Raw genomic sequence first — 26874 nt, 5'->3', positions numbered from 1 at the left:
TTAAAATTGCACAAAACTCGGTCAACCCCGGTTCGTCCGGTCGACACAACCCGTTGTTTGCCCCCTCCAAAAAGTCGAAGACGCTACGGTCCCTGCGTTGTTCCCTCGCAAAACCCTAGGCTTACTCCTCATTCTCTGTCTTCTTTTTTGTCTATTTGAGGGGGTTAATATTGCAGGTCTCCTGGATTCGATGCACCTGCTAGAAGCCATGTCCATATCTTCTCTTTCTTCTTCTTCGCCTTCTAGTTTCTCCACCGTCTTCTTATTCTCTGTATTGCTTTCCGGGGCGTCGTTATATGTTCTTTCAGGGGTCCTAAACTCGACGCAACAGCCTTTGGGCATGTTGTTTTCGTCTTCTTATACTCTCTTCCTTCCGTAATTCTCTTTCTCCGATTGGACATTGTAGTTTGTTCTCGGGGCTAAGTAGCAATACCAGAAGCAGTAATGGCAAGGTGGGTCTATCTTCTTCCAAAATTGCCCCATAGTTCGTCATCGCTTCCACTCTGCAAGTGTCTCAGCTCCAACTCTGCACCAGACAATCTCAATCCATTCTCAGACTCTCAGCACGCAACAAACAACAATTCCACGAACCCTGAAGAGCACCAACGCCATGAGCAAATACGCAAGCTTCGAATCCTTCTTCAGCAGGGTCGCTCTGACTCCGCCCGGAAGCTTATAGAATCTCTCATCCTTCCAAACTCTCCTTTCTCTTCACCTTCTGATCTCTTTACCCATTTTTCACTTTCTTCTCCCTCAATGAAACACGCTTTCTCAAGCGAGCTTTTGTCTGTATGTTCAGAAAGGAACATGACCGCAGAAGTGGTCGATTTGTTCATGTTAATGAAGACGTGTGGTATGTCTCCATCAATGTCTAATCTCAAAGGCGTACTTGAATCTCTTATATCTTCAAAGCAGTTTGACAAAGTCCTGAATTTGTTTTCAGCAGTTGTCGATTTGGGCATTCGCCCTGAGCGATTTGCATATGACAAAGCAGTCCAGGCAGCAGTGAAGTTAGGAAATTTGAAGAGGGGTTTGGAGGTGATGAATTGTATGCGGAAAGATGGGGTGAACCTTGGTGTGTTTACTTATAATGTTATGATTTCAGGATTTTGTAAGGAGAAGAGAATGGAGGATGCACAAGACTTATTTAATGAAATGCTTAAGAAGAAGGTGGCGCCAAATAGGATTACTTATAATACACTGATTGATGGGTATTGTAAGGTTGGGAATTTGGAGGAAGCTTTTAATGTTCGAGAACGGATGAAGACAGAAAATATAGCACCAAACCTTGTTACATTCAATTCTTTGCTAAGTGGGTTGTGTCGGGGTCAGAGGATGGAGGACTCAAATAGGGTGCTGGATGAGATGGCAGCTTATGGATTTGTTCCAGATGGATTTACTTATAGCATACTTTTTGATGGACATTCAAAGCGTGGAAATGCTGATGCTTCGTTTGCATTATATGAGGAAGCAATAAGGAAAGGGTTTCAATTGAATGATTATACTTGTAGTATTTTATTAAATGGCTTATGCAAGGAACGAAAAATGGATAAGGCAGAGAAGGTTTTGAGGAAGTTATTGGATGATGGGTTTGTCCCAACAGAGGTTCTTTATAACACAATTGTCGAAGGATATTGTCAAGCTGGTGACATGGAAAAAGCCCTGTCCACATTTGAAAAGATGGAAACCCTTGGACTAAGGCCTAACTTCATTACATACAATTCTTTGATCAAGAAATTCTGTGAATTGAGAAATATTGAGAAGGCAGAGGAGTGGGTTAGAAAGATGGCAGAAAGGGGAGTTTCCCCGACTGTGGAGACATATAATATCCTAATTGATGGCTATGGACGAATGTGCCATTTTGAGAAGTGTTTCCAGATTCTTGAAGAGATGGAAAATAAGGGATTAAAACCCACTGTTATAAGCTATGGTTCTCTGATAAATTGTTTATGCAAGGAAGCTAAGCTTCTTGAAGCTCAAATAATCCTTAGGGATATGCTGGACAGGGGGGTTTCACCAAATGCACAAATATATAACATGCTCATTGATGGTCATTGTCGAGCAGGGAAGTTGAATGATGCTCTCCGATTTGTTGATGAGATGTTACCAAATGGGATTGTTCCTACGCTTGTAACATACAATACAGTCATTAATGGGCTTTGCAAAAAGGGGCGAGTAATGGAAGCCGAAGACTTGGCTTTTAAGATGACAAGAAAAGGTCTAAGTCTTGATTTGATTACATACAACTCCCTAATATCAGGTTATTCCAATGTGGGAAACATCCAAAAGTCTTTTGAGTTGTATGAGACTATGAAGAAGTCAGGTATTGCTCCTACCTTGAGGACATATCATCCTCTAATTAGTGGGTGTGGTAAGCAAGAACTGATCCTAGTAGAGAAATTGTTTGAAGAAATGTTGGGGATGGATGTGGTTCCTGATAGAGTTGTATATAATGCCCTAATTCATTTTCATGCAGAGCATGGAGATGTTCAAAAGGCATTTGCTTTGCACCATGACATGGTAAGCAGGGGAATTCAGCCTGACAGAATGACTTATAATAGTTTGATTCTGGGGCATTTTAGAGAAGGAAAGTTGCATAGAGTAAAAAATCTTGTCAACGATATGAAGGCTAGTGGATTGGTTCCTAGAGGTGATACTTATAACACTTTGATTGAGGGGTGTTGCAAACTTAGGGATTTCAGTGGGGCGTATGTTTGGTACCGAGAAATGTATGAGAATGGTTTCCTCCCAAATGCTTGTACTTGTAATGAGCTGATAGCTGGCCTTAATAATGAGGAAAGTTTCCAAGAGGTCAAGATTCTCTGCTCTGAAATGAATATTAAAGGTGTGAATGATGGGGACAATGTCATGGATCAATCTGCCCATGCCTGAATGTGGTGGAGAGATGGTTGAGGCTGTTAATATCTTGATTCAATCTTTTATTGCTGAAGAAAAACTAGGTATGATGCTCAGAACCTGTACTATTATTTTGAGTTGTATGTTTGTGGTGGTTTTTTTGTCCTTTTTTTCTTTCCATGTTCCTTTGTTACTGTTGATACTTGAACATGGCAGGGATGTTATTTATTTATCTATAATGTTATACACAGAAATTCCTATGTTCATGCTTATATACATGTATATTCTATAATCTTCCAATGCAATCATCTATAACATATTTTAATATGAAATCAGTGATAGTGATAGCAAGATCTTGTAAATCATAGGGTTTAAAATCCCAGAATTTCAAAATTTTCAGTAATTTTAAAATATCTACCCAAATGCAGCCTAAGAGAATTTTGATTTTTAACTAGATTTAGAGTTATTGAAAAACTGATTGAACCCAAAAATAAATAAATAAATAGATTAGACTTTAGGGGTTTGATTAGAGTTTTGATGGGTGAAAGTCAGGATAGAAACTTTGCTCATAAGAAAGTTATAGCCTTATAGACATGCTGAAAATTAGGGTTGTGAACATTTCAGAGAAGAGTCACTACGATTTGATTTGTAGGATTTTGAGAGCCTAAGGTTGTGAGTGTGGGTATGGGAGAGATTATTGCTGTCTTAAGTGGCATCTTCTGCCTAGGAATTTGACCATTATCCAAGCACTTGATTTACAAGTAGGTGGTTGTACTTGACCAGGCATTGGAGAATAGTAATTGGCTCAAGCTTAATCTGGCCAGCGCAATCCACCCTGGGCAGAGTAGAAAGCAGCAATATGTTTTTAATAGAGTGAGATGCGAAATATAGCATTGCATGAATTTGAGAGCCTTGAGGCAAGTCCAGGCAATGTGCAGCAGGGCTAAGTATAGCTGGAGCTCAAAAGGGCCATAATATTTACTAGAAAGCTTAGGAGTCTTGTGAAAAGCAACTGGATGTAGTCTAAATGGTTGAATTTTCCGCTTCAACAAAATTGCTAACTTCAATGGAGTGCTTTGTTTGGCGTTTATCAACAATTGTCTTCATACAGTCCTGGAGCTGCTCCAATTACTCTTGAGAAGAAGAATAAGAGTCTGACAGTCTTCCAAACAGCAAAAAAAGCATAAGATTCCAGTTCTGAAGAAAATTGAGAAGGTGGATATTTGTACTTGGCATGAAACGCAGTCTATCCCAAGAATTGTGTGAAAGTTGGTGTTTCACAACCAGTCAACTAAGTAAAGACATTCACACCATTGTTTTGGATAATGGCTAGTAGCTACTCATATGTCTCAAGTAAGTCTCCGAACACCTGTTGAGTCTCTCATTTTTACCATTTGTTTGAGTATTTGCAAGTGGGTGCTTGTATGCAACTTCTGCCCACTAAACAAAACTACTCCTGCCAAAAGGAACTGAGAAAGATTGTATCCGTATCTTTCAAAAGGAACTGTCAAGCTATGGAACTCGTAGATCTGATCCAAAAATAAGTCAGCCACAATATGTGTTATATGAGTGATCTCAGATTTGTTTTACTGACAAACATATGCTTGTGTTTGACTGACGGATTGAGTTTGAATATCTCTCTTCATGCTAGGCCAATAAAAGAAGGGTTTCACCTTGCAGTAACTTCCCTGAATGACCAACTGTTGCCCCATTTCAGACAAATGAATTTCATCAATAATCGTCAAGCAAAGTTGCTATTTAGCTCCTGCATAAAAACAGCCTTTATACTGTAATAGTCCATCCTGTAGCTATATTAAGGCAAATTTGCTAAGTCTAGGAGGACAGCAGTTATAAGCAGTTGAGCTTGCTCTTCAGAAGCATAATTATACATTTATCTCAAACACACAAGCAGGTTGGACTGAAGAAATAGTTGAAAGTTGTGGGTTTGTTCATCAAATTGCCTTAATAATGCATCTGCGAGTTGATTGTCTGAACCCTTCTCACATTCAGTACTATAATCAAATCCCAGTAACTTGGTGTGCCACATTTTTAGTTTTTTGTTTTTGTTTTGTTGGAGCAATGTAGTCACCCTCTGATCCAAGAAATACTTCAAACTGTGATGCGTATGATGAAGTAAATGGTTTCCTGATTAGTAGTCTCCACTGTAATAATCACCAATGGTTTCTCCTCATTGGTCGAAAGCCTCAATCTATGAGGAACCAAAGGTTTGCTAAGATAAGCTATAGGTATTCCCTGCCACATCAACACCACCCTAATCTCTCTCTACTACAAACATCTGTCTGCCAGATGTTTTGGGGAATCAGGTAATGTAAACGGGGGGATTTACCATTGCCTTCTTCCATTTTTCAAAGGCTTCTTATGCAAACTAATTCCTCTGAAAATTATCTTTCTTAAGCAAACCATTTAAGGGCTGGTAGATACCCTTGTATAAATTTGTGATATCATCTGGTCAAACTAGGAAATCCCCTTAATGATTCAAGAGAGATTGCCTTAGGCCAATTCACCATGCATTCTATTTTGCACGGGTCTACAGCCCCAAATAGTCAGTTTGTTTTTAGCTGAAAACATATTTATATTTTTAAGCAAAATTTTGTGCTTTCATAGGGCAATAAATGGGCATGAATTTTAGGACTATAAAGAAGACAAGGAAAAAATTTCAAAGAGAAGGAGCAAAAGCTTCATTCATAAGAGATTGAAATGTTATGCTGGAGCATTTGCAAGTTGAAAAGCATCCCTTTGAATTCTAATGCGCCTAGTGAGTGTCAAAAGTTGCTTTGTGGTTTTCATTTTCCTTGGCTTGGATTTGGTGATAGCTTCTGTGTAGCTTATTTTAGCAAAAATCCATGTCTCATGTAACTCATCCAAAAGTTCATCAATCACAAGAATTATAAATATATCTTTAATAGTCATACTGTTGAGCTATTAATAGTCTACACGGAAGCACCAAGACAAATATTTTGTCATCAATAGTAGGGGAGAAACAAAATGGATTTGCATTATTACAAACGATTCAAAAGTTTGCATGTTTTGTACTAATTTCTAAATTTCAGCTTTTTTGTGTCAGTTTTCTTGAACAACCACCCCCCAACCACCCTCGTGGGCTGGTGTCATGGGCCAAACAATTCACACCTTGTGAAGGGCTGTGTAGCTCTAGCTAAAGCATTCTTGCTTAACTAGTTAGCCAAAGATTATTGCGGTTTACCACAAGCACAGTTCACAATAGTTGAGTGAAAAGTAAGCAGAAGTAGGAAGCAATTCATGGAAGAAAATGGGAAGTGATAGTTATGGTGTAAATCCAAGAGGGGGGGGGGGTGAATTGGATATTTAAAAAATCTAGGTCAAGTATGTTCCTATTTTAAAACCTCAGCCAGTATTAAGCAACCTAGGGTGTTTCTAAGCAATCACAAATCTAGCGAATATATAAGGTATGCAAGTGCAAATTTTTATATCATGCACAACAATCACAATAAGTCAAGCATAAATATAAAAGTGTTATAAAGTAAAGAGTATAGGGAAAGAGGAAGCGCAAACACTGCGATTTTAATGAGGTTCGGCAAATCCCGCCTACGTCCTCGCCTTGGGCAAACCACCTAAAGATTTTACTAACCTTGCTCACTTAACCGGGTGGAGCAGAAACCGTTACAACCACTCCTTAAAGGATGGAATTCTCCTTTTCAGGCGATACCCCATGCCTGACACACTCCTTACACGATGGAGCCCTCCCCCTCAGGCGATACCTCATGCCTGGAACACGGTTCACTATCCGAACCGCAGGGATACAAAAGATATAAAATTTTTCGTACGATAAACAATGCTTCTAACAAGCTTATTTGTACACTTTGAAAACTAAATGCACTCTTCAAATGATTTATAAAATGAAGCTCGGTAGAGTATTTGATTTTCCTCTCAAAATATTTTTTCAAATAAAAATTGAGAGTATGGAAAATGTTTTTCCTTAAGATTGACCTTGTGTAAAATCAAAATCCGAGAAGCTTTTCAGGAAAAAATATATGAATGAATATATTGCTCAAAGCTCTCTTTATTTTCTCCATAAACAATTTTCAATGATGAAGTGTATAGGAGAGTTTGATCTTTGAGATTAACACCAAATGAAATAAAAAGGCTTTCAAGCTAGATATATGATATGAATATGAGCTCAAGCCTTTTTGAAGAACCTTTTAAAAAAATTTCTCCAAGAAGGTATCTTCAAAAAGAAAGATGGAGAAATAGCAATTTGATCTTTGAAATCTCAAGAACAAGAGGCTTCTCAAGTAAGATATATAACTTGAATAAATGCTCAAAGCCTACTTGTATAACCCCAAGATTTTCCCAAAAAGATTTTTCAAATGAAAGAATATGGGAAAACGAATTTGATCTTTGAAATGGAGTAGAAAATATAAGATGAAATCAAAGAATATTCAAATATACTTTCAATATAATTCTCTAACATTTCAAATGAGGTTTGGTCAAGTATTTATAGGCATTTTGGAAATATGGTTGTTAGGTGACCGTTGGACATTAAAATAATATTATTATTTGAATTTTTTAGACCGCTTGAAGCTCAAATTGGCGCAACTCGAGAGGTCCGGTCGACTGGCCCAAGGTCCGGTAAACCGACCAAAGGGTGGTGTCCTTTTTCGCGAGCTTTGGTCTACCGGGCTCAAGATTCGGTCTGTCAGATCATATGGCAGGTCGACTGGGCCAACTAAGCCTTCAAGATGCCGGTCGACTGGGCCCTTATATAAGTGCCCATTTGTTCATTTCGGTCGACTAGGCTAGCAAGGCTTAAAGTGGCTGGTCTGCCGGGCCTATTCAAATTATAGTTTTAGCCTTATGCTATTGCTGGTCGACTGGCCCAAGTATTCTTATGGGAGGCCGGTCGACTGGGCCCTTATAAAATTGCACTTATGGTCACTCCGGTCGACTGGGCTTGAACGGCCGGTCAACCGGGCCTTAACAAAAATTGAGTTTTGGCCCTTTGTTTAATTTTAAAATCATTTTAAACCTTTGGTAGAAGTTCATCTTTAAGTATAAAGAGGTTTTCTTATCTTTAGGGTTCCTAAGGTCAATCTAGGTCAGTTTTGAGCTTCAATTAAATCATGTAAACATGCATGCACAAATAAACCCTGATTACTATTGCAACTTAAAAATTGTAAAGTCTTCAGGTTCTGCTCTTTATAAAAGCTCCATGGAATACGCCTTGGAATATAATCGTGTAAGAGCTTTTCATAGCTTTCATATTGCATCATCATCTGTGCTTTTCAGAAAGATAGACCTGTACAAACTTGACACACAAATGAAATACTGTGGTTTGTCATGATCAAAATACGGATCGGACTCAAAAAGTCAATAGGAAGCAAGTGGTAGACATTAAAACAACCTAACTCATTAACAACACCTCCGTGACCAACATGTGTTTAGCAAGGGAGGCAAGTGGGCTAAACATGTTTACAAAAGTTAAAGAGTTTTACAAGACTAATGAACATTCACCCTCCCCTAAAGAGCTTTGTATGCTATTTAAGCTCTGGCACTTGGAGACATCAAATTGTTTGTGGAGTTATACTCCCGCATCCTCATGACTTTGATGCTAGGTACTTTTCAACTTTGTCTTCAAACGGTTGTAAGTCTTTTGCTAAAATTCAACTAATTTCTTCGTCTCCAAGGCATTTCCACTTCACTAAGAACTTGTGCAGCTTCTTCTTTGATGATGTGAACTCTTTGTCTGCAAGTATGGCTTTAACTTCTCTTCTGTTAGGTTGTGTTGTTTTCAATGGTGCTTTAGTTGGCTGGGTTTTGCTTGGACCTTCAGTGTTGGTGTTGAATGGTCAGAATCAACTAATGTGAAACTCATGATGCACTTTCATCTAAGTTGGATTATTAACCTTGTAAGAGGCCTTCTCCACTTTAGCCAAGATAGGGAGTGGTCCTTTATATATGCAAAGTAGTCTCCTATATCGACCCTGTGGTGGCTTGATTAATTTAAGATGAAGCTTAACAAGCACCAAGTCACTCACGTTGAAGTGCAACGATCTTCACCCTTGATTTGCCGACTTTTTTATCTACTTGGAAGCTTTCTCCAGGTAAGCTCGAGTGATCTCTGCATTCTGTATCCGTTCTTTGGTGAAGACATATGTTTTTGGATTTTTTCCTTTGTATGGATCATCCACTCTGTGAGGTAATAGCGGTTGCTGGCTTGTAACACGCTCAAAATTACTCTTACTAGGTGTTGAGCTCCTTTGGGCATTGAAACAAAATTGAGCCACATAGAGCAGTTGCACCCAATTCTTTTGATTAGTGGTGATGAAATGGCGCAAGCTGCACAAGTACTCTTCTAGTAGTCCATTGAATCTTTCCATCTGTTCATCTGTTTGCAGGTGGTAACTCAAAGAAATGTCAAGCTCTAAATTGAGGATTCTGAAAAGTTTTATTCAGAAGTTGCTAGTGAATCTTAAGTCTCAGTCATTGATAATGTCTTGGGAAACACCTTAATGCTTTGCAATATGTTTAAAAAACAATTGTGAATTTGTGATGCCTCCTCTGTCGAACAGTACTTTGGTGCGGGTATGAAGGTATCGTACTTCAAAAATTTATCTATAACCACAAGTATAGACCCTATGCCTCCCAATTTGGGTAGGCTGGTGATGGAGTCAAGTGAGATACTCTCTCATGGTCTCACTGGTACTTGAAGAGGCTCCAATAGTCCTGCAGTCTTCTTTCGCTCCACCTTTGTCTTGTTGGTAGGTTAGATAAGTTTGGGTATACTTGACTACATCATCATGCATATGTGGCCAGTAATACCTCTGCTTCATCAATGACAAAGTGCAATGCCATCTTGGATGACTTGCCCACATGGTATCATGACACTCTCTCAGCAATGTCTTCCTCAGATCTCCAGCTCGAGGCAAGAAGAATCAGTTACAATCAACAATCCATCTTCTAACCAGAACTAGCACACTTTGTCCTATTCCGCCAACTTCATGAGGTTTTGGGCGATTGGAGCTTTGGCAAGGTACTGTTAAGTGAGTTACCATTTGTAAGGTTGCAAGCTCGGCCTTCCTACTCAATGCATTTGCAAATTGGTTCATTTGTTTGCCTTGTGCTCAAATAAGAAATCAGATTCTGCTAGGAATTCTTGCCAACGGGGTTTGCTTGGGTGAAATATTTGTTGTGTAAAAAAGTGACTAATAGTCGAGTTATCTTTTTACCACCAACTTCGACCCAAGTAGGTAATGCCACCACATGTGAAGACAATGTATCACTGCTAGCATCTCCTTCTCTTGAGTTGTGTATCGCCATTCAATTTCACTAAGCTTGCAATTCTCATATGCAACTATGCAACAAGATACTCGTCCTATAATAAGACTCCCCCAAGGGCATAGTCTGATGCTTTTGTTTGTACATTGAAGGGTTTCATGATGTCTGGAAGAGCAAGTACTAGATCTTGCATCATGGCTTCCTTCAAGTTGTCAAAGGCTCCTTAACACTTCTTTGTCCAGTTCCTATGATCTTTCTTCAGCATTTCTATCAACAAGGTAGTTCTCCTCGAGCACCCCTTCACGAACTTTCTGTAATAGTTGGCAAGTCTAAGAAAGGAACCCCTCTCCTTCATCATCATTGGCATCTTTGAATCTTGAATAGCTCTCACTTTCTCCATATCCATTCAGATTTGACTTTGCTTAATTACATGACCAATGAATTTGATGCTCCATTGAGTGAAAGAACATTTCTCTCTTTTCACATAAAGATTGTTTTCCTTCAGTTTGTTGAACACCTTTCGTAGATGCTCTTTATGTTCCTCCAAAGTGGAATTGTAGACAACAATGTCATCCAAGTGAACCATGACAAACTTATCGAGTTACTTTTGAAATACCTGGTTCATCAAGGTGCAAAATATTGTTGGCGTATTCATCAACTCGAAGGGCATCACCAAGAATTCGTATGCCCCATGATACCATGTTATACATCTCATCTTTGGTACATCCCCTTATATTATCTTCACCAAATAATAACCTGACTACAAGTTAAGTTTGGTGAAATACTTTGCATAACTTAGCTAGTAAAAAAAATTTGCAATCAGTGGAATGGAATGCTTATTGTGCACAATCACCGTGTTAAGTGCATAGTAGTCCACCCACATCTGCATGCTCCCATTATATTTCCTCTGAAACAACACTGCTTCTTTGAATGGTGATTTGGAAGGATGTATATAGCTCACTCCCAATAACTTGTAAAGCTAGTTCCTTAATTTTTCCAACTCTAGTGGCATCATCTTATATGGCCCTTTAGCGGGAGGCTTCACTTGTAGTGAGAACTCGATTTCATGCTTACACCTTGTCTCAGAGGCAAGTCATGAGGTAGCTTGTCTGGCATCACAATTTTATATTCATTCAACATAACTTGGATGGTAGTAGGTACCTACTCTTGGCCCACATCTTCATCAACCACCAACATGGCAAGGTATGTTTGTTCACCCCTTCTTAAGCCTTTCTTAAGTTGCATGGCTGAGAGGAACTTCTCATCATTCCCTTTCTTCCTAGCAACTTGCACCATGCAAGAGTGATCTCTCATCAAAGAAAGGGAACTAGCAAAGACATTGCTATTGCCTTAGTCTCCCTTAAGAATTCCATTCCAAGAATTACTTGGAAACCATCCAATGACACAATTGTGAAATTCACATGTCCCGTTCACTGTTCGAGCTTCATAGTCACTTGCTTGGCTACTCCAGAGTAGGCTGACCTACTGAGTTTACAATTTCACGCGTCTTGAGTCCTCTTAGAAGTTTTGTGCTTTTGCTTATGGGTAGCCTTAGTATCAACCTTAGCATAGGTGCTCTACTCATTGATCCATAGATCTACAAACATTAATCCTTTAGCCTGAGTAACTTTTGATTCTTTCGTCTGCCTCTCCAATGCACTGAGTAACTCCACTGCACCCATCCTCTGGGTTTTCTCTTCATCCTCTTTATCTTGCAGTGCTGCCTCTGCAATAGAAGCTTGTAAGACATTGAGTTATGTCTTGTGTAGGCAATTAACAACTTTGTAAGGTCTCGACATAAGATGCATGTCATCTTACCCTTACCATTGGAAACGTTGAACGATTGAGGTGACAAAGCTTCCTTTGAAGTTGATGCCTTGGTCTTAGCTCCACAACTTTTGGGTTTGCTCATCTTGAAAGACTCTTCGCTATTTTCACCCGCACCACTTTCTTTGGACATTGTGGAACTCTCTCCAGCATGGTCAGTCAAGTGTTTTGCGACCGCTTGTGTGGTAGGCATGTCTTGAACTTTTTCTTCGACATGTCTTGGATATCCAATCTCAATGTAGAAAAGTTGTTTTACATACTCCTTGATTGAAACATTGTGTGTAAGGTCTTGCAGTTTTCGTTAAGCATTGTACTCAATAATTTTCAGGAAAGAATTAGGTCTTTAGCTCTCTCTTCAAGTTGGCCAAACAATCAACTATGCATCGTCCATTCTCAATTTCTTTGTACTTGGTATGCCACCACAGCTTAGCATCACCAAGCAAGTACATTGTTGTCATGGATACTTTCACCTATTCTGAGTCGATCTCACCGCACAAAAGTATTGCTCCATGTCAAATAAGAATTCTTCCACTTAGCATCATAGGCACCCCCATACGTTCTGGGTTTTTAACCTTTATTCCTAGATACTCCATCGTGTTGGAGTTCTTTGTAGCAAGAACCATCAAGTTCATCTTGGCAGTTAGATCCGCCATGTGAGCCTATAAAGTTTCTACCGTCGCATGGTGGTCCTTTGACATCTCCACCATAGAACTTTGTTGATGCTTTTGTGATCCCTCCAATGCATCAACGCGTTTAGCAAGTTTGGCCATCCCATGGCCATATTGTTGATTGTATCAACTTGCGTCTCTAGCACTTCAGTTCTCTTGGTATTAGTTGTAATGGTCTCCTATCAATGCTTCACACAATCCCATTACAAAGGCAATTGAATTCACATAGCAATTAGCCAAGATCTGATACCAACTGTCACGGGCCAAACGCTTCACACCTTTTGAACGGCCATTTGGCACTAGCTAAAGCACTTTGCTTAACTAGTCAGCCAATGATACCCCAATTTACCACAAGAATACTTTCACAACAATTGAATGAGAAGTGGTATCAGTAAGCAATTCATGGAAGCAAATGGTAAGTAAGCGGTAAACATTGAAGTAATGTAATTCATTAACAACACCTCCGTGAGCAACGTGTATTTAGTGAGGGAGGCAAGTAGGCTAAACACATTTGCAGAACCTCGTGAGTTTTACAAGATTGATGATATTCCCTTGATATTGTTTTTGTTCAAAAAACAATTATTGAGATTGTGGATTTATTTTATTTTATTTTATTTTTTGGGGAGAGAAGGTGTAAGGAGTATATAGGGGAATCTGCATAAGAAGTGGGATGCTCTCTTGTCTCAGGAGGTGGCTAGATGAATTCTTACCATGTAGGATACTCAAATCATTTTTTCAGTATTGGGTTAGTGGTAATTTTCGTTGGTGGAAGGTCCTTCTAGGCCCACTCCTCAATCTTATTTTTAGGATGAGATTGTTGTGGTACATGATTTTTGTGCTCCTAGGTGCATTTTTGGGGGTGACTTTAATGTGGTGAAGTTTCCAAGGGAGAAAAAAAGGGAGGCAGGTGTAGGACTACTTTGAGTATGTAGTCTTTTGATAGATTTATTAGGGAGTGTGATTTGAAGGATATCTCTTTTGATAATGCTTTTTTCTCTTGGTCAGTTGGTGGAGAAAAATGTTGCAAGTCATCTAGATAGGTTTTTGTTTTGTAGTGAGTGGAATGATAAATTTCCTAAGCTTTCCTATAATCTTTTGTCTAGACTAGTGTCAAATTATTTCCCAATTTTGCTAGAGTTGAGAAAGTTGAAGTGGGGCCTTTTGGTTTGAAAATATGTGGTTTGACCATCATTCTTTTTATTCTTTTGGTTAAATAGACTTGGTGTGAGGAGTATGAGAGGGGTTGGGAGGGGGTTAATGAAAAAGTTGAAGTGGTTAAAGGAGGTGTTGAAGAAGTGGAATATTGATGTTTTTGCGGATTTATGCAAGCTTTATTTTTTGGATAGGAAAGAAAAAAAAAAGGAAGTCTTTTAGAGTATGAAGTGGTAAGCAGGGTTTCATTGTAAAAATTAAGAGGTGGTGATTTTTGGGAAAGTGAAGAATTGGAGGTTGAAGACCAAGTTTAAATGGGTTAGAAGGGGTGATTGTAATTTGAATTTTTTTCCCGTTGAATGGCAAATGGCAAAATGAAGCAAAATTTGATTAGGGAATTAGAACTAAGGGAAGGGGGCAGGGTGAGGTGTCATCAGAAACTTGTTTGATTCTCGATGATGTTATGCCATTCTATTTTTTTCAAATTTGTTAATTGAGGAAGATGTTTGTAGGCCTATGTTTGAGGTTTTGGAGTGGAATCCTATATCTAGTGAGCAAATGAAATGGTTGGAAAGGCTTTTTGAAGAGAATGAAGGGAGGATTGTTGTGTTTGGAGAAGGCTTTAGGGTCACATGGTTTTGATATGGCATTCTATCGAGGTTGTTGGGATGTGGTCAGGAGGATTTGTGAAGGTTTTTAATGAAATTTACTTCAATGGGGTGTTGGGCAAGAGCATTAATTTTATCTTCATTACTTGGGTGCCAAAGAAGAGCTAGTCTATTAAGGTTGTTGATTATCACCCTATTAGTTTTGTAACTAGTGTATATAACATTGTTGTAAGGTGTTAGTGAACTGGTTGAGTTTTGTGTTAGGAGATACTATTCCTCAGGCTCATAGTGCATTTGTTGGGAGTAAATAGGTTGTGTTGCTATTTTAGTAGCTAGTGAGGTTGTGGAGGATATTCATCAGAGAAAAGAGAAGGGAGTTGTGTTTAAATTGGACTTTGAAGAGGCTTATGATCAGGTTGATTGGATTTTTTTTAGATAAGATCTTCTCCAAATGATTTTGGTGAGAGGTGGACACATGGATGAGGGTGTGCTTGTCCGATGCTTGTTTTTTCTATTATCATTAACAGGGAACCAACCAAGGGGCAGTTTAAGGCCTTTAGTGGTGTTAGGCAAGGTGATCCTCTCTCTCTCTCTCTCTCTCTCTCTCTCTCTCTCTCTCTGTTTGTTTGTTTTTGCTATAGATATCTTGAGTATATTATTAGATAGGGTTGTGGCTATAGGTTTTGTGAGAGGGATTGAGGTGGGGAGTGAGGGGATGGTGGTTTCATACATTGAGTTTGCAGATGGTATTTACCTTTTTCTTAGGTGATCGTGGAGGGTCTTATAAATGTGCTTACAATTTTGCAATTTTCAGAGGGGGTTTTGAGTTTAAAAGTAAAATTGGGGAAGGGTGGGATTGCTGGTATTAATATTTGTTTGAATAGATGATTGGAGTTGGCTTCTTTAGTGGGGGATGGTATTTTATAGTGGCCTTTGACTAGATTTGTGAGATTTTGGAATCCAATTGTGGCAAAGGTGTTTAAGTTTCTACATGGGATGAAGGAAGCTTTATTTTCTTTAAGTGAGCCGTATCACCCTTATCTAGGCTTCTTTTTTAAGATGATCATATCATTCATGGGGACTATTGTGGACCACCCATCAAACCTCAGATTAATAGGAATAGCAAACTTATCTCAACCTTCATTCTACTGTAGGAAAAGATCTTGATGGTTTGCCCCAAGTTCTATCTTCCTTCAACTGCATTATTCTCAACCTTAAGTCTCTTGGCTTTGTCCTGTTTGCCCCAAGCATTAGGGCCTTCTTCTTCATTTGACTTGTGATCTTTGATTTATTCCATGGGTTTTCAACCTTTGAGAACTTGGTTAATTTCTTTCTTTTTGATCTCTTTTTGCCGTGCCACGACCTCGGTCAATGGGTGAGGATATGACATTCAGGGTTTGTGGAATTATTTCCCAATCAATTATCATTGTCCCGTATGGTTATTCCATTGGTCCTATCAGGATTTGGCTTGGATACATCACTGTATAAATTTCTTTTGCTGTTGTACTTGACCCCATTCTTGCTCATTGGGGGCATTCGATAAAATTAAGTGTGGAAGTGCTGAATACTTGTGGTAGTTCTTCTAGAAACCTGGTTCTAATTATAACTGGATTGGTGCCTGAATCTGAAAACTGAATTTTTTAGAAATTCAGTAACGACAACAACAACAACAACAAGCCTTAAGTTCCACTAGGTGGGGTTGGCTACATGAATCATTTTCTTCCAATTCACTCTTGATTGAGAAAAGTTTCCTCTACTAGATTTAGAGCCATTCAGTAACTGGTTTCTGAATTTATATTAGATAGAATTTGTGAGATGAGGAGAAGTGTGGTATGGAAAATATGAATTATTGTCAAATTTGCATTTTTTCAGGAAAAAAATGGCCAATGGATATTTTCTTGAAGGGTGTGGAATAACTATTTTCGCTTATTTGAGAGAGTTGGGTGTGAAATATGATGTATTGTGAAATTTGTCTTTTTCTTTTCTTTTCTTTTTTTCTAAGGGACAAAATGGCCAATGGATCTTTTCTTGGAGGCTGTGGAATAACCTTTTTGGCTTATTTAGATAGAGTTGGGTGTCTACAGAGTTGGTGGAGCATTTGTTGGCTATATCTTTTACTGGTTTTGGAAGGGTAAAGATGCTTCAGCGCTATGGAGTTGTGCAATTTTTGTAGTTTTGTGCAGGATTTGGTTGGAAAGGAATGCTCATATTTTTACTGGGAAGAGTGTGTCTTCAATAATACGTCTTCAATAATGCTTTGGGATATAATTGAGTATTTGGCTTCCTTGTCGGTTTTTGCAGCTGGATGTCTCAGTGATTGTTTGGCTGTGCTGTTTTGTTTTCTTGTTTTTTTCTCTTTCTTCTTGTATCTTCTAAGGAGGATTTCTTATGCTGCTCGTTGTGCTTCTTAACAACAACAAAACAACAAAGCCAAGCCTTAGTCCCACTAGGTGGGGTCGGCTATGTGAATCTTTTTCCTCCAATTTATGCGATCATGGACCATTTCTTTTGATAGATTCAAGGATATTAAATCCTTACTATCTCCTCCCAAGTTATTTTAGGTCTACCCCTACCCCTTCTACTGCCCCCCATAATAACTAAATCACTCTTCCTCACAGGTGCACTATGTGACCTACGTTGCAAGTGTCCATACCATCTGAGTCATCCCTCCCTTATCTTATTTTCCATCGGAGCTACACCAAACTTACCACGAATATGTTCATTCCTTAATTTATCTTTCAATGTTATACCACTCATCCATCTAAGCATTCTCATCTCAGAAACTTTTACTTTTTGGATATTATGTTTCTTCATCGCCCAACATTCCGATCCATATAGCATTGCTGGTCTTATAGCTGTCTTATAAAACTTCCCTTTCAATTTTAAGGGTATTCTTCAAGTGTATGAATCTTTGACTGTCTGGGAAGTTCACTGTATTCGCATTATGTCTATGTTAACTTGTTCTTTGTTGAAACCGAAGTTGTGAATACGGTTCTCCCTTAGGAGATTCTGAATTTCCTTAGCTTCCATACCTCCTCCTTTACACTAAAACTTGTGGGTTAGTCCTGTCCTGTCACTCAATGTCTCTTCTTGTCTCATGATGTGAACTTCTTCTAGGGTTTGCTCTATGTACTTAATGATCTTCCTTCCACATTAAGTTACCCCAATCCTCTGATAGAAGGGGATATGCTTTCTGAACTTGGTCCCCAAAGTCCAATATTCCGAAGTCCACTCCTCCTTTATCCTTAGGCAGGTCCACACCTCTGTCATGGCTACATCCTTTCTCTTGTTTATAATTTCCTCTGAGGCTCAGATCTAGCTCATCAACTTGTTACTCCGTCTGCCCTTCCTTTCTTCTCATGCTGTCACATACAACTGTTAAAGCTCTATTCTTCCCAGAGTACATGTTAAGACACTGGATTCGCATCTATGTTGGCTTTAGCCTTCCTTTCTCTAGCTTCAAGGTTCCTTGAGATGGTTTGCTTTGCTTTTGTGGGGGCTTCCTGCTTGTATTTTCAAGGTGGCATATGAAACAACTGGGCAACAAATTTTTCTTACCTTCTCATAATTAAAATTAATTAAAGAGAGGCCCAGGTGCTCCCTTTCCAGGAAAAAAACCTGCAAGCAGTGGTTCTTCAATGTTGATTTTAGCATGTAGTCTCATCTTACTTTTGAACTGATCTCCTTTATTAATATTCCTTTCCACAATGTCTCCAATATTTTCTGACGCAGAAGGCTGTGCTATTGAACCTGACCGACTTTGCATTAGTCAGGGGATGCATTTGGTGGTGGATCATCATGAGGGCTCCAGGGAGAGTCCATGGACAGCCATTGAGGATTTTATGCCTATCCTCCTTAATGGATTTGAGGACTTGTTCCACTGTTCTTGTAGAGAAGTTTGAGTATAATGGAATTTCCCCATCAGAGTGTACCTCCATTCTTTCTTAATCTTCCATTAGAAATCACTCGCCATGTTTAGAATTAGACCTCTTCTGAATGCTAGCACCAGCTTTTGTTCCATTTCACCTGATAGTTTCTGTCTTCTCATTAATAGTTGAGCTTTCACTCTTTTGTGCTTTTTATTCCCCCTACAGCTATTCGTGGTGCCTCTGTTCTCCTCTGAACTCATGATGACTGTTTGGCTTGTCTAAAAGAATTTGAAAATCAGGAACTAAACACTATTGATTTGTTTGGAAAGGTAAATGTTGAGAATAAAATGAGCCTGCAGTATTTAATGTTCCTAATGGTTTGTGTATGCCCCTCTTGAGGGTCAAAGCATCCTTTCCCTCCCAAAAAATCTTTGTCGGGTTTCCTTTCCTACCTTTATAGAAGAAGCTTAGGCAGTCTTCCTCAACTCTTTACTCAATAACAGATTTAGGGAAAACCTAAATGATACTATCCCCCTTAAGAGAAGCAGAAAAGTGCCTCGCCCATTTGGATTTGTCTATAATGATTTCCTGTGTATTTGCATATTTGAACTTTTCTAGGTTTGACACCTCTACTAGATTCAAGGCACATGGATAGCGTTCTATGGATTGTACAATGGGAGATTACAGAATTTAAACTTGGGTTTTGTTATTGGAGAAGTTGAGGAAGTAGGGATAGAATCCAATCTGAATAAATAAAGAACTGAAGAAGAGAAGAAAAAGAAGGATAGAACCAATCCACCTAGGATTTGCGAGAAATCCACTCAACCACAAATCTGCATGGCCAAGAGAGACTCTGAATGTGGGGAAGTTCTCATTCTGCTATTTCTCTCTCAGGAATTTAAAAGTATACAATCATACTAGGACACTTCACTTGTCTAAACAACAAAGCAGTTTTGAAACCAACCCATGATTTGACATAGAAGCAAATAACTTGACAGCCAAACTGCTGGACCTCTCTTGAAAGTCACCCAATAAATAAGCCATGGAATTAACTCAAAATTATGAAAATTATGATTCTGATTCCAAAAGTATAGAATTACAACTCTTCTGCTAGAAACGATAAGTTACAACTCTTCAGGTCTGCCCTAAGACCTGCTGCTCCAAAAATAGCATACAGCTGCACTAAAAAAATAAAATGAACCCTTTAAATTTACTTTTTTCTTGCTCCTTTAATTGCCCCATTGAAACCATTACAAGCCTAACTGAAAAGGCAAATATAGCACTCAATTTTTTCCTTCTATCTTTTGCTTTCTTATTGTGTTGTAAGGTGCCAATTGTCCCCCTTTTTCACAAGTTGTGCTTGATTGAAGTTTTTATTTTTTTATTTTTTATTTTTCTTGTGAATGTTGATCTCCCCACCTATGTTTTCATTATTATAAAATCGACGTCATGATTTGTTGAACTTCTGTTTATAAATGTGTGATACTCAGATGTTTAAACAAGTTGATGATCAAGCTGGATGAGTCTCGGCTCTGGATATGAAATGACATTCAACACATATTTATTTGACAATACACTTAGCCTGCTGTGTGTTAACTCCTTAGATGGTTTTATTTTGAGTCATTTTTGAAGTTGGGATGGATGGACGTCATGGTTTTAAATCGCGGTAGTGGGTAGCTTAGCGTAACGGTAATGAGTGTAACGGGAAGCGGGAGTAGCGGATGTTACATAACGAGAAGCAGGTGTAACGGCTGTGAATTTTTTTGAAGCACGCACAATCTTGTGCATATTAGCGTATTTGCATGTTTTAAGCTTTAACCCCTTAGAAAGAGTTTTAGTGTATTTTGGATCCCTTAGTTGGTGTAACTAAGTTATTTGGTAAGGGCAACAAGTTTACACTTGTTTTAAACCACCATTGATAGAAAAATTACCTGTGTGTGCGTATTTATACTTCTCATTGTTCTTATCTGTGATAAAGTCTTATGTCTGCTAAATTAATTAATAAAACAAAATACATTATACACTCCATTAATCTATTACACATAAGACATACGAATAATACAAATATAAAATAGCTAGAAAAGAAAGAAGGTTGAAGTTGAAAATATAGACATAAATATCACATTACTTATATTATCAAAATAAAATATTTTCTTAACAAGTTAGTATTTTCAAATTGTTAATTAATGCATCTATTGTTAGTATTTAAAGAAATTGTAAATTTTGTATCATTATCATCCTCATTATAATCTTTTCCCCCTCTTGCCACTAGGTATATTGAGAATGGTATATGAAAGAGAGGGAAAAAGTGAGAGGAAAAAGTAAAAAATAAAATAAGTTTTTGGTGTAACAGTCCTGTAGCGGTTACGTAACGGCCGTAGTGGACTTTACATAATGGTTGCGGTCCATAACAGCCTCTACAGCTGTGATTTTTCTTCCCACGGATTTCGTGGTGTGTAACGGTATCGGTAACCCAAAACACCGTTATGTAACGGCATTACGTAACGGTCACGGCCTTTATTTAAAACCATGATGGGCGTACTTGCAAAACAGATTGGGGGAATACGATGGTGGCAGCAAAGTCATGATAACAGAAAATACTATGATGAGATAAATTATTGTAAAACTATTTGATGACGAGAATAAGTCTTAAGTCCCACTAGGTGTGGTCGGCTAAATGAATTCTTTTTCTCCAATTCACCCGATCGAGAGAATTTTCCTTTACTAGATTAAGGGCTATTAAATCCTTCCTCACTATCTTATTCGAAATTATTTTAGCCCTGCCTCTACCCCTTTTCATGCTAGAAACAATAACTAACTCACTCCTCCTCACTAGTGCTCTACTAGGATTGTGTTTGAAATGCCGAAGCCATCTAAGTCGCCCCTCCCTTATCTTGTTATTAACCGATGTTATGCTTAAATTATTGTGTATATGCTTACTCCTTAGCTTATCTTTTAATGTTATACTATTCATCTACTTTAACATTCACATTTCAACAACTTTTACTTTTAGTGCATGTTATTTTTTAGTTGTCCAACATTCTAAACCATAAAGCATAGCTGGCCTTATAGCTGTTTTATAAATATTTCTTTTTAATTTTAAGGGTTTTCTACGTTCACATAGCACACCAAATGCACTCCTCAATTTTACCCAACTTTCTTTAATTCTATGTATTACACATCCTTCAATTTCCCTTTTCACTTGCATAATAGATCCAAGATATCGAAATCTATTTGTGCTAATAATTTCTTGATTATCAAGTTTAATCTTCTCTGCACTACTCCTTACTGTACTGAAATTACATTTCATATATTCTATCTTATTCCTACATATACTAAAACCTTTGGACTCTAATGCAATTCTCCAAAGTTGTAACTTAGATTCCACTCCACTCCTACTTTCATCGACACAATATCATTCCATTTCATTCGTATCTCATTCCATTTTGGAAATCCAACATGACATGAGTGAAATAAACTAATTAGAAGAAAATTTTTATATTAGCCTATGGATTGAAGCAAAAGAAACCAGACCAAATATTACCTACTTGTTATAAAAAAATATCACGAATTCTAAATCTTGAGTCAGAAAACATCCAACACTAACCATAAAATACAGGAACTGGTCATGCAAAATGGATACATATTTAGAGAAGTGGGGAAAGGTAGTAAAAATTAGAAAAAAACTGAGTAGGAACTCTTCATCTTCTTCTTCTTCTTAAGAGTATTTACGTCTATAGTAATATGGCTAATGGAGTTTTGAGGTTTTGAGGTGGGCAGCAGTGGTAGATTACAGTACTGTAGCACCACTAGGGCCGAACAATCAAGCCAAGCGTATGCTGACCTTGAATGTCTTGACTCATTTAATAAGCGAGCTTCAAAAGTGACCCTTAGCTTCTTAATTAAACAAGCTGAGCTCAAATCTTATCTGTTAAATGAGCTCAAAATGAGCCTAAATGACTAGGTCTAATCTTGTTCAAGCTTTTATTGGTTAATAATAACATTAAAACTAAACCTGAAATTGCTTGTTTATGAAAGTACCAGATAGTTTGGTTTCCCTGTGTTGATTTGTGTCTTACTGTATTGTGTTGTGAAAAGAAAAAACTTACAAGATAAATGAAAATATGTGATTAGTGATTACTTGAGGAAAAATTCTTTTTAAAAATAAATATCCAAAATGACGCCTATTTTAAATGAGCTCTTAAGTTGAGCTAGTAAACAAGCTTCTTAATAAGTGTATAGAGCTTATGTACAAACAAGTTCATAAGCTCATAATTTTTGTACAAAGCCCATTTTGAGCTAAGCCTATTTTTTGTACATAAACTCATATTTTGAGCTTACGTACTCACTCAATGAGTGAACCTCAAGCCTATAGAACATGCCTATTATTAAGCTTATAAACAAGTCGGCTTTAAAGCTGGTTAAATGAATTGGCTGCAAGCCAGTGTCAAGCTTGGCTCATTTAGGTAGTGAGCTTCAAATCTGAAGTTCAAGCTTGGCTCATTTATCTCGGTGAATGAATTCAGATGAGCCATTATTGAGGCAAGTGTTGAGTAGCTTTCAAATACTTGGCTCGTTTGCAGTCGTAAGCCAAAGTTGGTAGTTCGGAGAAAGTTTAACTAATGTAAACAAAAGGAAGCAATTTAACTTTGGGTATGATGCTTGGATTTTAGTTTTCATAGCACCTTAGGAAGGGCAAATGGCAAAATACTCGTCCTTTGAGTTCTGCCAAAAACACAAGCATGTCCCATTGCATTTCAAAGTTTCCACTGACATGCTATATTTGTTATAAGTGGTCTTTAAACTATATTTTTGGGTATTTTTGTCCTAAACAAAATGAAAGCTCTAGTGACTTTGAAACTTCAGATGTGGCAAAAGGTTATTAAAGTTGGATTCAATAATGTGACACTATTTAAACAAAAAAATCAACTTTTATTTTACATCTTCAAAATTAACTTCAGAAAGGGGTAATAAGAGGGTTTGTTTTGCTTTGAGAAATGATGAATAGCTAAATATTTTTTATAATGCAAAGAAGAAGTTTTAACTTTTTGGCATTATATTATGAGGAGAGATGATTGTTTATTTGGGTTTGCATAAAAGGTTTTCAGACATTCTTACAGAACACTCTCTCTCTCTCTCTCTCTCTCTCTCTTTCTCTCTCTCTCTCTCGGAATGTTGTGTAGGTGAATGATAGAGAGAGCCATTGTGTGCATAAGTTCATATATGGCATGGTTATATGCCTAGAAGCAGGACTAGGAGATTTGGGATGCACTGCAAGCTGCTGGATCTGATTTAACCTGCTGTGCTGACTTGATAAACCTGGTATGATGAGATAGGTGCCTAATTATTTTTTACCCTTTGAAATGCCTAATTTAATTTTTGCCCTTTGCTTGTTTTGTTCAGAATCCTATCCAGCTTACATAAATTCTATTGCAGGGGCAAATATGAGGCACTCGTATACGTTTTGGAAAAAGGAAAACTGTAAATCATGTAATATTAGTATTCACCATCTTTTTTGTTTATGAAATGCATAGGGCCTGATCAAGAAGCTCATCTTTATTTATGCATTTTTCCAAGCAACCGAACTTTCTCATTAAATATGGAAAATTAGGTGGGAAGTCTGAAGGAGAGAAGGAAAAGTGAAATGATTTTTTACCCCCCTTCATTTCCTTAAGGCCCATTTGGGCCCAAGATTTTATCTGGGAAAAGAAAATGAAAAATAAGAATCATCTTTTTCTTAGTATTATGTTTTATTTGAAACTCTATTAAAATGAAAAACAATTAATATGATCAAAGCTAAGAAAAAACAATTATTAATGACGTGTGAAATCAAAACTTTGTTCAGATTTAATTTATTTTTTAATTTTTTGTTTCGTATCACGTCTATACAGAGTGAGTGAATGATCAGACAGTCAGGTAGGGGTGTGTAATTGGCCAATTCGACCAATTAATCAAAGAAATTTGGTTAATTATTCATCATAATTGAACCGACCAAACTATCCTTTTTGCCTGAACCTTAATCGAATCAAATTTTGGTTAATTTGGTTAATCAAATTTAACCGAATCAAATTATAATTAATTATGAGAGGCACAAATGATTATATGCTTTTAATATTTAATTTATATTTAATTATTAATTATATAATAATTATGGAATCACAATTATAAATTATATATTTAATATTTTAATTATATATTTTGGTTAAATTAGTTAAGTGAAATGTAATTTCTTCTCAAAAATAGAATAATGGATTTTACTGAAATATAAAAGTTCAAAGTTATTTGCTTTGCATTTTTAAGGAGGGCAATATCCAAGGATGATGTGTAGATTGAAGACTAATGAAATTCATTTTAGTCTATTCCCATTTTTTGATGAAGTGCTGTTGCAGACTGGGTAGACGAAAAGAGCTGTTGTGCATATCAACTGTTTCTTGCCCCCTTGGATGTTCAATGAAATTGGTAATTGGTTGTACCGTATCCTCCTCTTCTAAGGGAAGAAACAAGTGCAATAGTGAATGCCTTTCAGTTTTTGGACTTGTTAGCTAAGTTTAACAAGGTGGGTCGTGACTGCGAGCAACGGAGACTGTGGATGGTAATGAAGATGTGTTTCGGAAATCGGGTTGATCGAACGTTCAACTGATACACAGAAGTCGTGTCTGCATTCGGACTTTACTTTGATCAATGAGACTTGAGGACGGAAGACGTTAATCCGTAGGTTTGGTGTCGTATGTGGAAGTCCGAAGGACTCGTTGGTGGTTGGAGTTCCTATGTAAATTAAAAAAAAAAAAAAGGTGGGTCATGGTCTAATGGTTCTGCCAGATTGGAAGAGCCCCTTTGAGGATGGACCAAGTTAGGCTTTAGGATCACCTCATTTCTTCCATTAGCTAGCTAATATTTTTGGTAGGTTGTGTTTGATTTTATTTTATTAGGGCCTTGTTGTTTTTTATTTTTTGTCTGTTTTGCTCGATAAAGAAACAGATTATAGAAATGTGGCTGTTTTTATTCAAAAAATTATATATATATATATATATATATATATATATATATCATTACAATTGTCATGTACAATACAATTATTACAATTATTCTTGGAGGACTAAAATATAAGTTTAGAGATATAATAATTACATAAATTAATGATATTTTACATTCTTATTAGAACATATTCTAATTTGAAATCTTTTTTCATTTTTTTTGTTTTAATCATGTAGTTATTATTTGATTCAAGGATAAAACTAAAGATGAATTTAATTCGGTTCTTTGTTTTAATTTTGAAAACATTAATCAAAGAGATTGCTTGTCTTTAGTTTTTAGTTTTAAATTTTTTATTTTTTGATTTTCATTTTTAATTTTTGATTTTAGTTTTTATAACTTTTGACAATGATACCAAATAGTTCCAAAGTGTGAGACCAAAAAAAATATTTTTCTTCATATAATATATGAATTTTACATCGATGCTCTTTCAAAAGATTTTATTTTATTTTATTTTTTTAATTTTGGGTCTAAAGTGTAAACTAACCTATCAATAGGATTGGGTTCTTTTTTTATGAATCAATTCACCTATGTAATTATGTCAATGCAAAGATAGATATTTGTTCAACTCGTCATGATGGATCCAAGGCTTGTTTTGGACAATAATTTTAAAGTCAATTAAAAAATTGAATTGGTTCGATCTAACCATTATTATCATTATCATATCATAGATAAATTTATATATATATATATATATATATATATATATATATATATATATATATTACCAACTAGAAAGGAATAAAACAGACATTTGAGAGATTTCAATTGAAATCTTTTTTGGCAAAAATTTATCTATAGAAATAATCAATTTAACTTTTTATGGATTCAATCAAGTTTTAATCATAATGACTAATTTTTTTTATTATTATGTGTGCTCAAAATAAAATAAAATTTCGATGTAACCATTTGAGTCGATGATTTGATTTCAAAAGCATTAATTTTGGGAATATTTAAATAAATTGATGTGGTTAAAATTTTCAACTATGAACCTACTTTCCCACATGATTTTTTTTTTCTTCAAAAAAATATTCTAAGGTGGGGATGTCCAAATTCACTGGATTAAACTTTAAGTTAGAATGTGTAGGGGCTGCAGGGCACCTACCCAAGAGGAAACAGTATATAGGACACCTCCCCTTGTTGCCTAGGGACGTAGCCCTTCAAATAAATACCTAACGGCGGCCGCAAAGGGGCAAGCACGTGAGAATCTTAATCCACTTGATAATGAGAGAGATAGATACTAAGAATTAACCAAAACAAGATTAGAGACTGCATTACATATACTATTATAATGATGATGATGATGAGTTGAACAGAGCATGGTCCCTCAGGAACTAGACACGCAGAAGCCTTCCCAATGAATAGAAATGATGCCAAACCCAAAAAGGTCAGAGAGAGAGAGAGAGAGAGAGAGAGAGAGAGAGGGGGGGGAGAGTGAGGAATGTGAGGGCAGTGGCAGTCAATGATTTGAGCATATCTGTTCTTCAAATCACAGTTCATAGCCCTCTCTATCAATGCACTCACGATTCTGCAGCTCTCAACTTCTTCAAATGGAATCCAATGCATTTATTTTAATGGTGCCTACTG

The 26874-nt window shown here is 37.1% G+C and overlaps 1 protein-coding gene across 4 annotated transcripts; it reads left to right on the top strand.

The window, feature by feature from the left end:
- LOC131145036 (pentatricopeptide repeat-containing protein At5g12100, mitochondrial) lies at positions 1-25243 on the top strand. Of its 4 annotated transcripts, none has more exons than XM_058094073.1 (3): positions 1-2960; positions 23439-23577; positions 24645-25243. In XM_058094073.1, exon 1 carries the CDS (start codon positions 445-447, stop codon positions 2890-2892), a length of 2448 nt encoding a protein of 815 aa, XP_057950056.1. In that variant the 5' UTR covers positions 1-444; the 3' UTR covers positions 2893-2960; positions 23439-23577; positions 24645-25243. The 4 variants fall into 4 exon arrangements, with proteins under 4 accessions (XP_057950056.1, XP_057950055.1, XP_057950053.1 ...); XM_058094072.1 differs by having other exon boundaries at positions 24611-25243; XM_058094070.1 differs by lacking the exon at positions 24645-25243 and adding an exon at positions 23692-23818.
- Positions 25244-26874: the final 1631 nt, after the last annotated feature.

This window comes from Malania oleifera, chromosome 12 (genome assembly GCF_029873635.1).
Source record: "Malania oleifera isolate guangnan ecotype guangnan chromosome 12, ASM2987363v1, whole genome shotgun sequence".
Classification (NCBI taxonomy): domain Eukaryota; kingdom Viridiplantae; phylum Streptophyta; class Magnoliopsida; order Santalales; family Ximeniaceae; genus Malania; species Malania oleifera.
This window is presented reverse-complemented; position numbering and strand designations above follow the sequence as displayed.

Coding starts and splice junctions, on each gene's coding strand:
- LOC131145036 (XM_058094073.1), top strand. CDS start 445: ATGGCAAGGTGGGTCTATCTTCTTCCAAAATTGCCCCATAGTTCGTCA.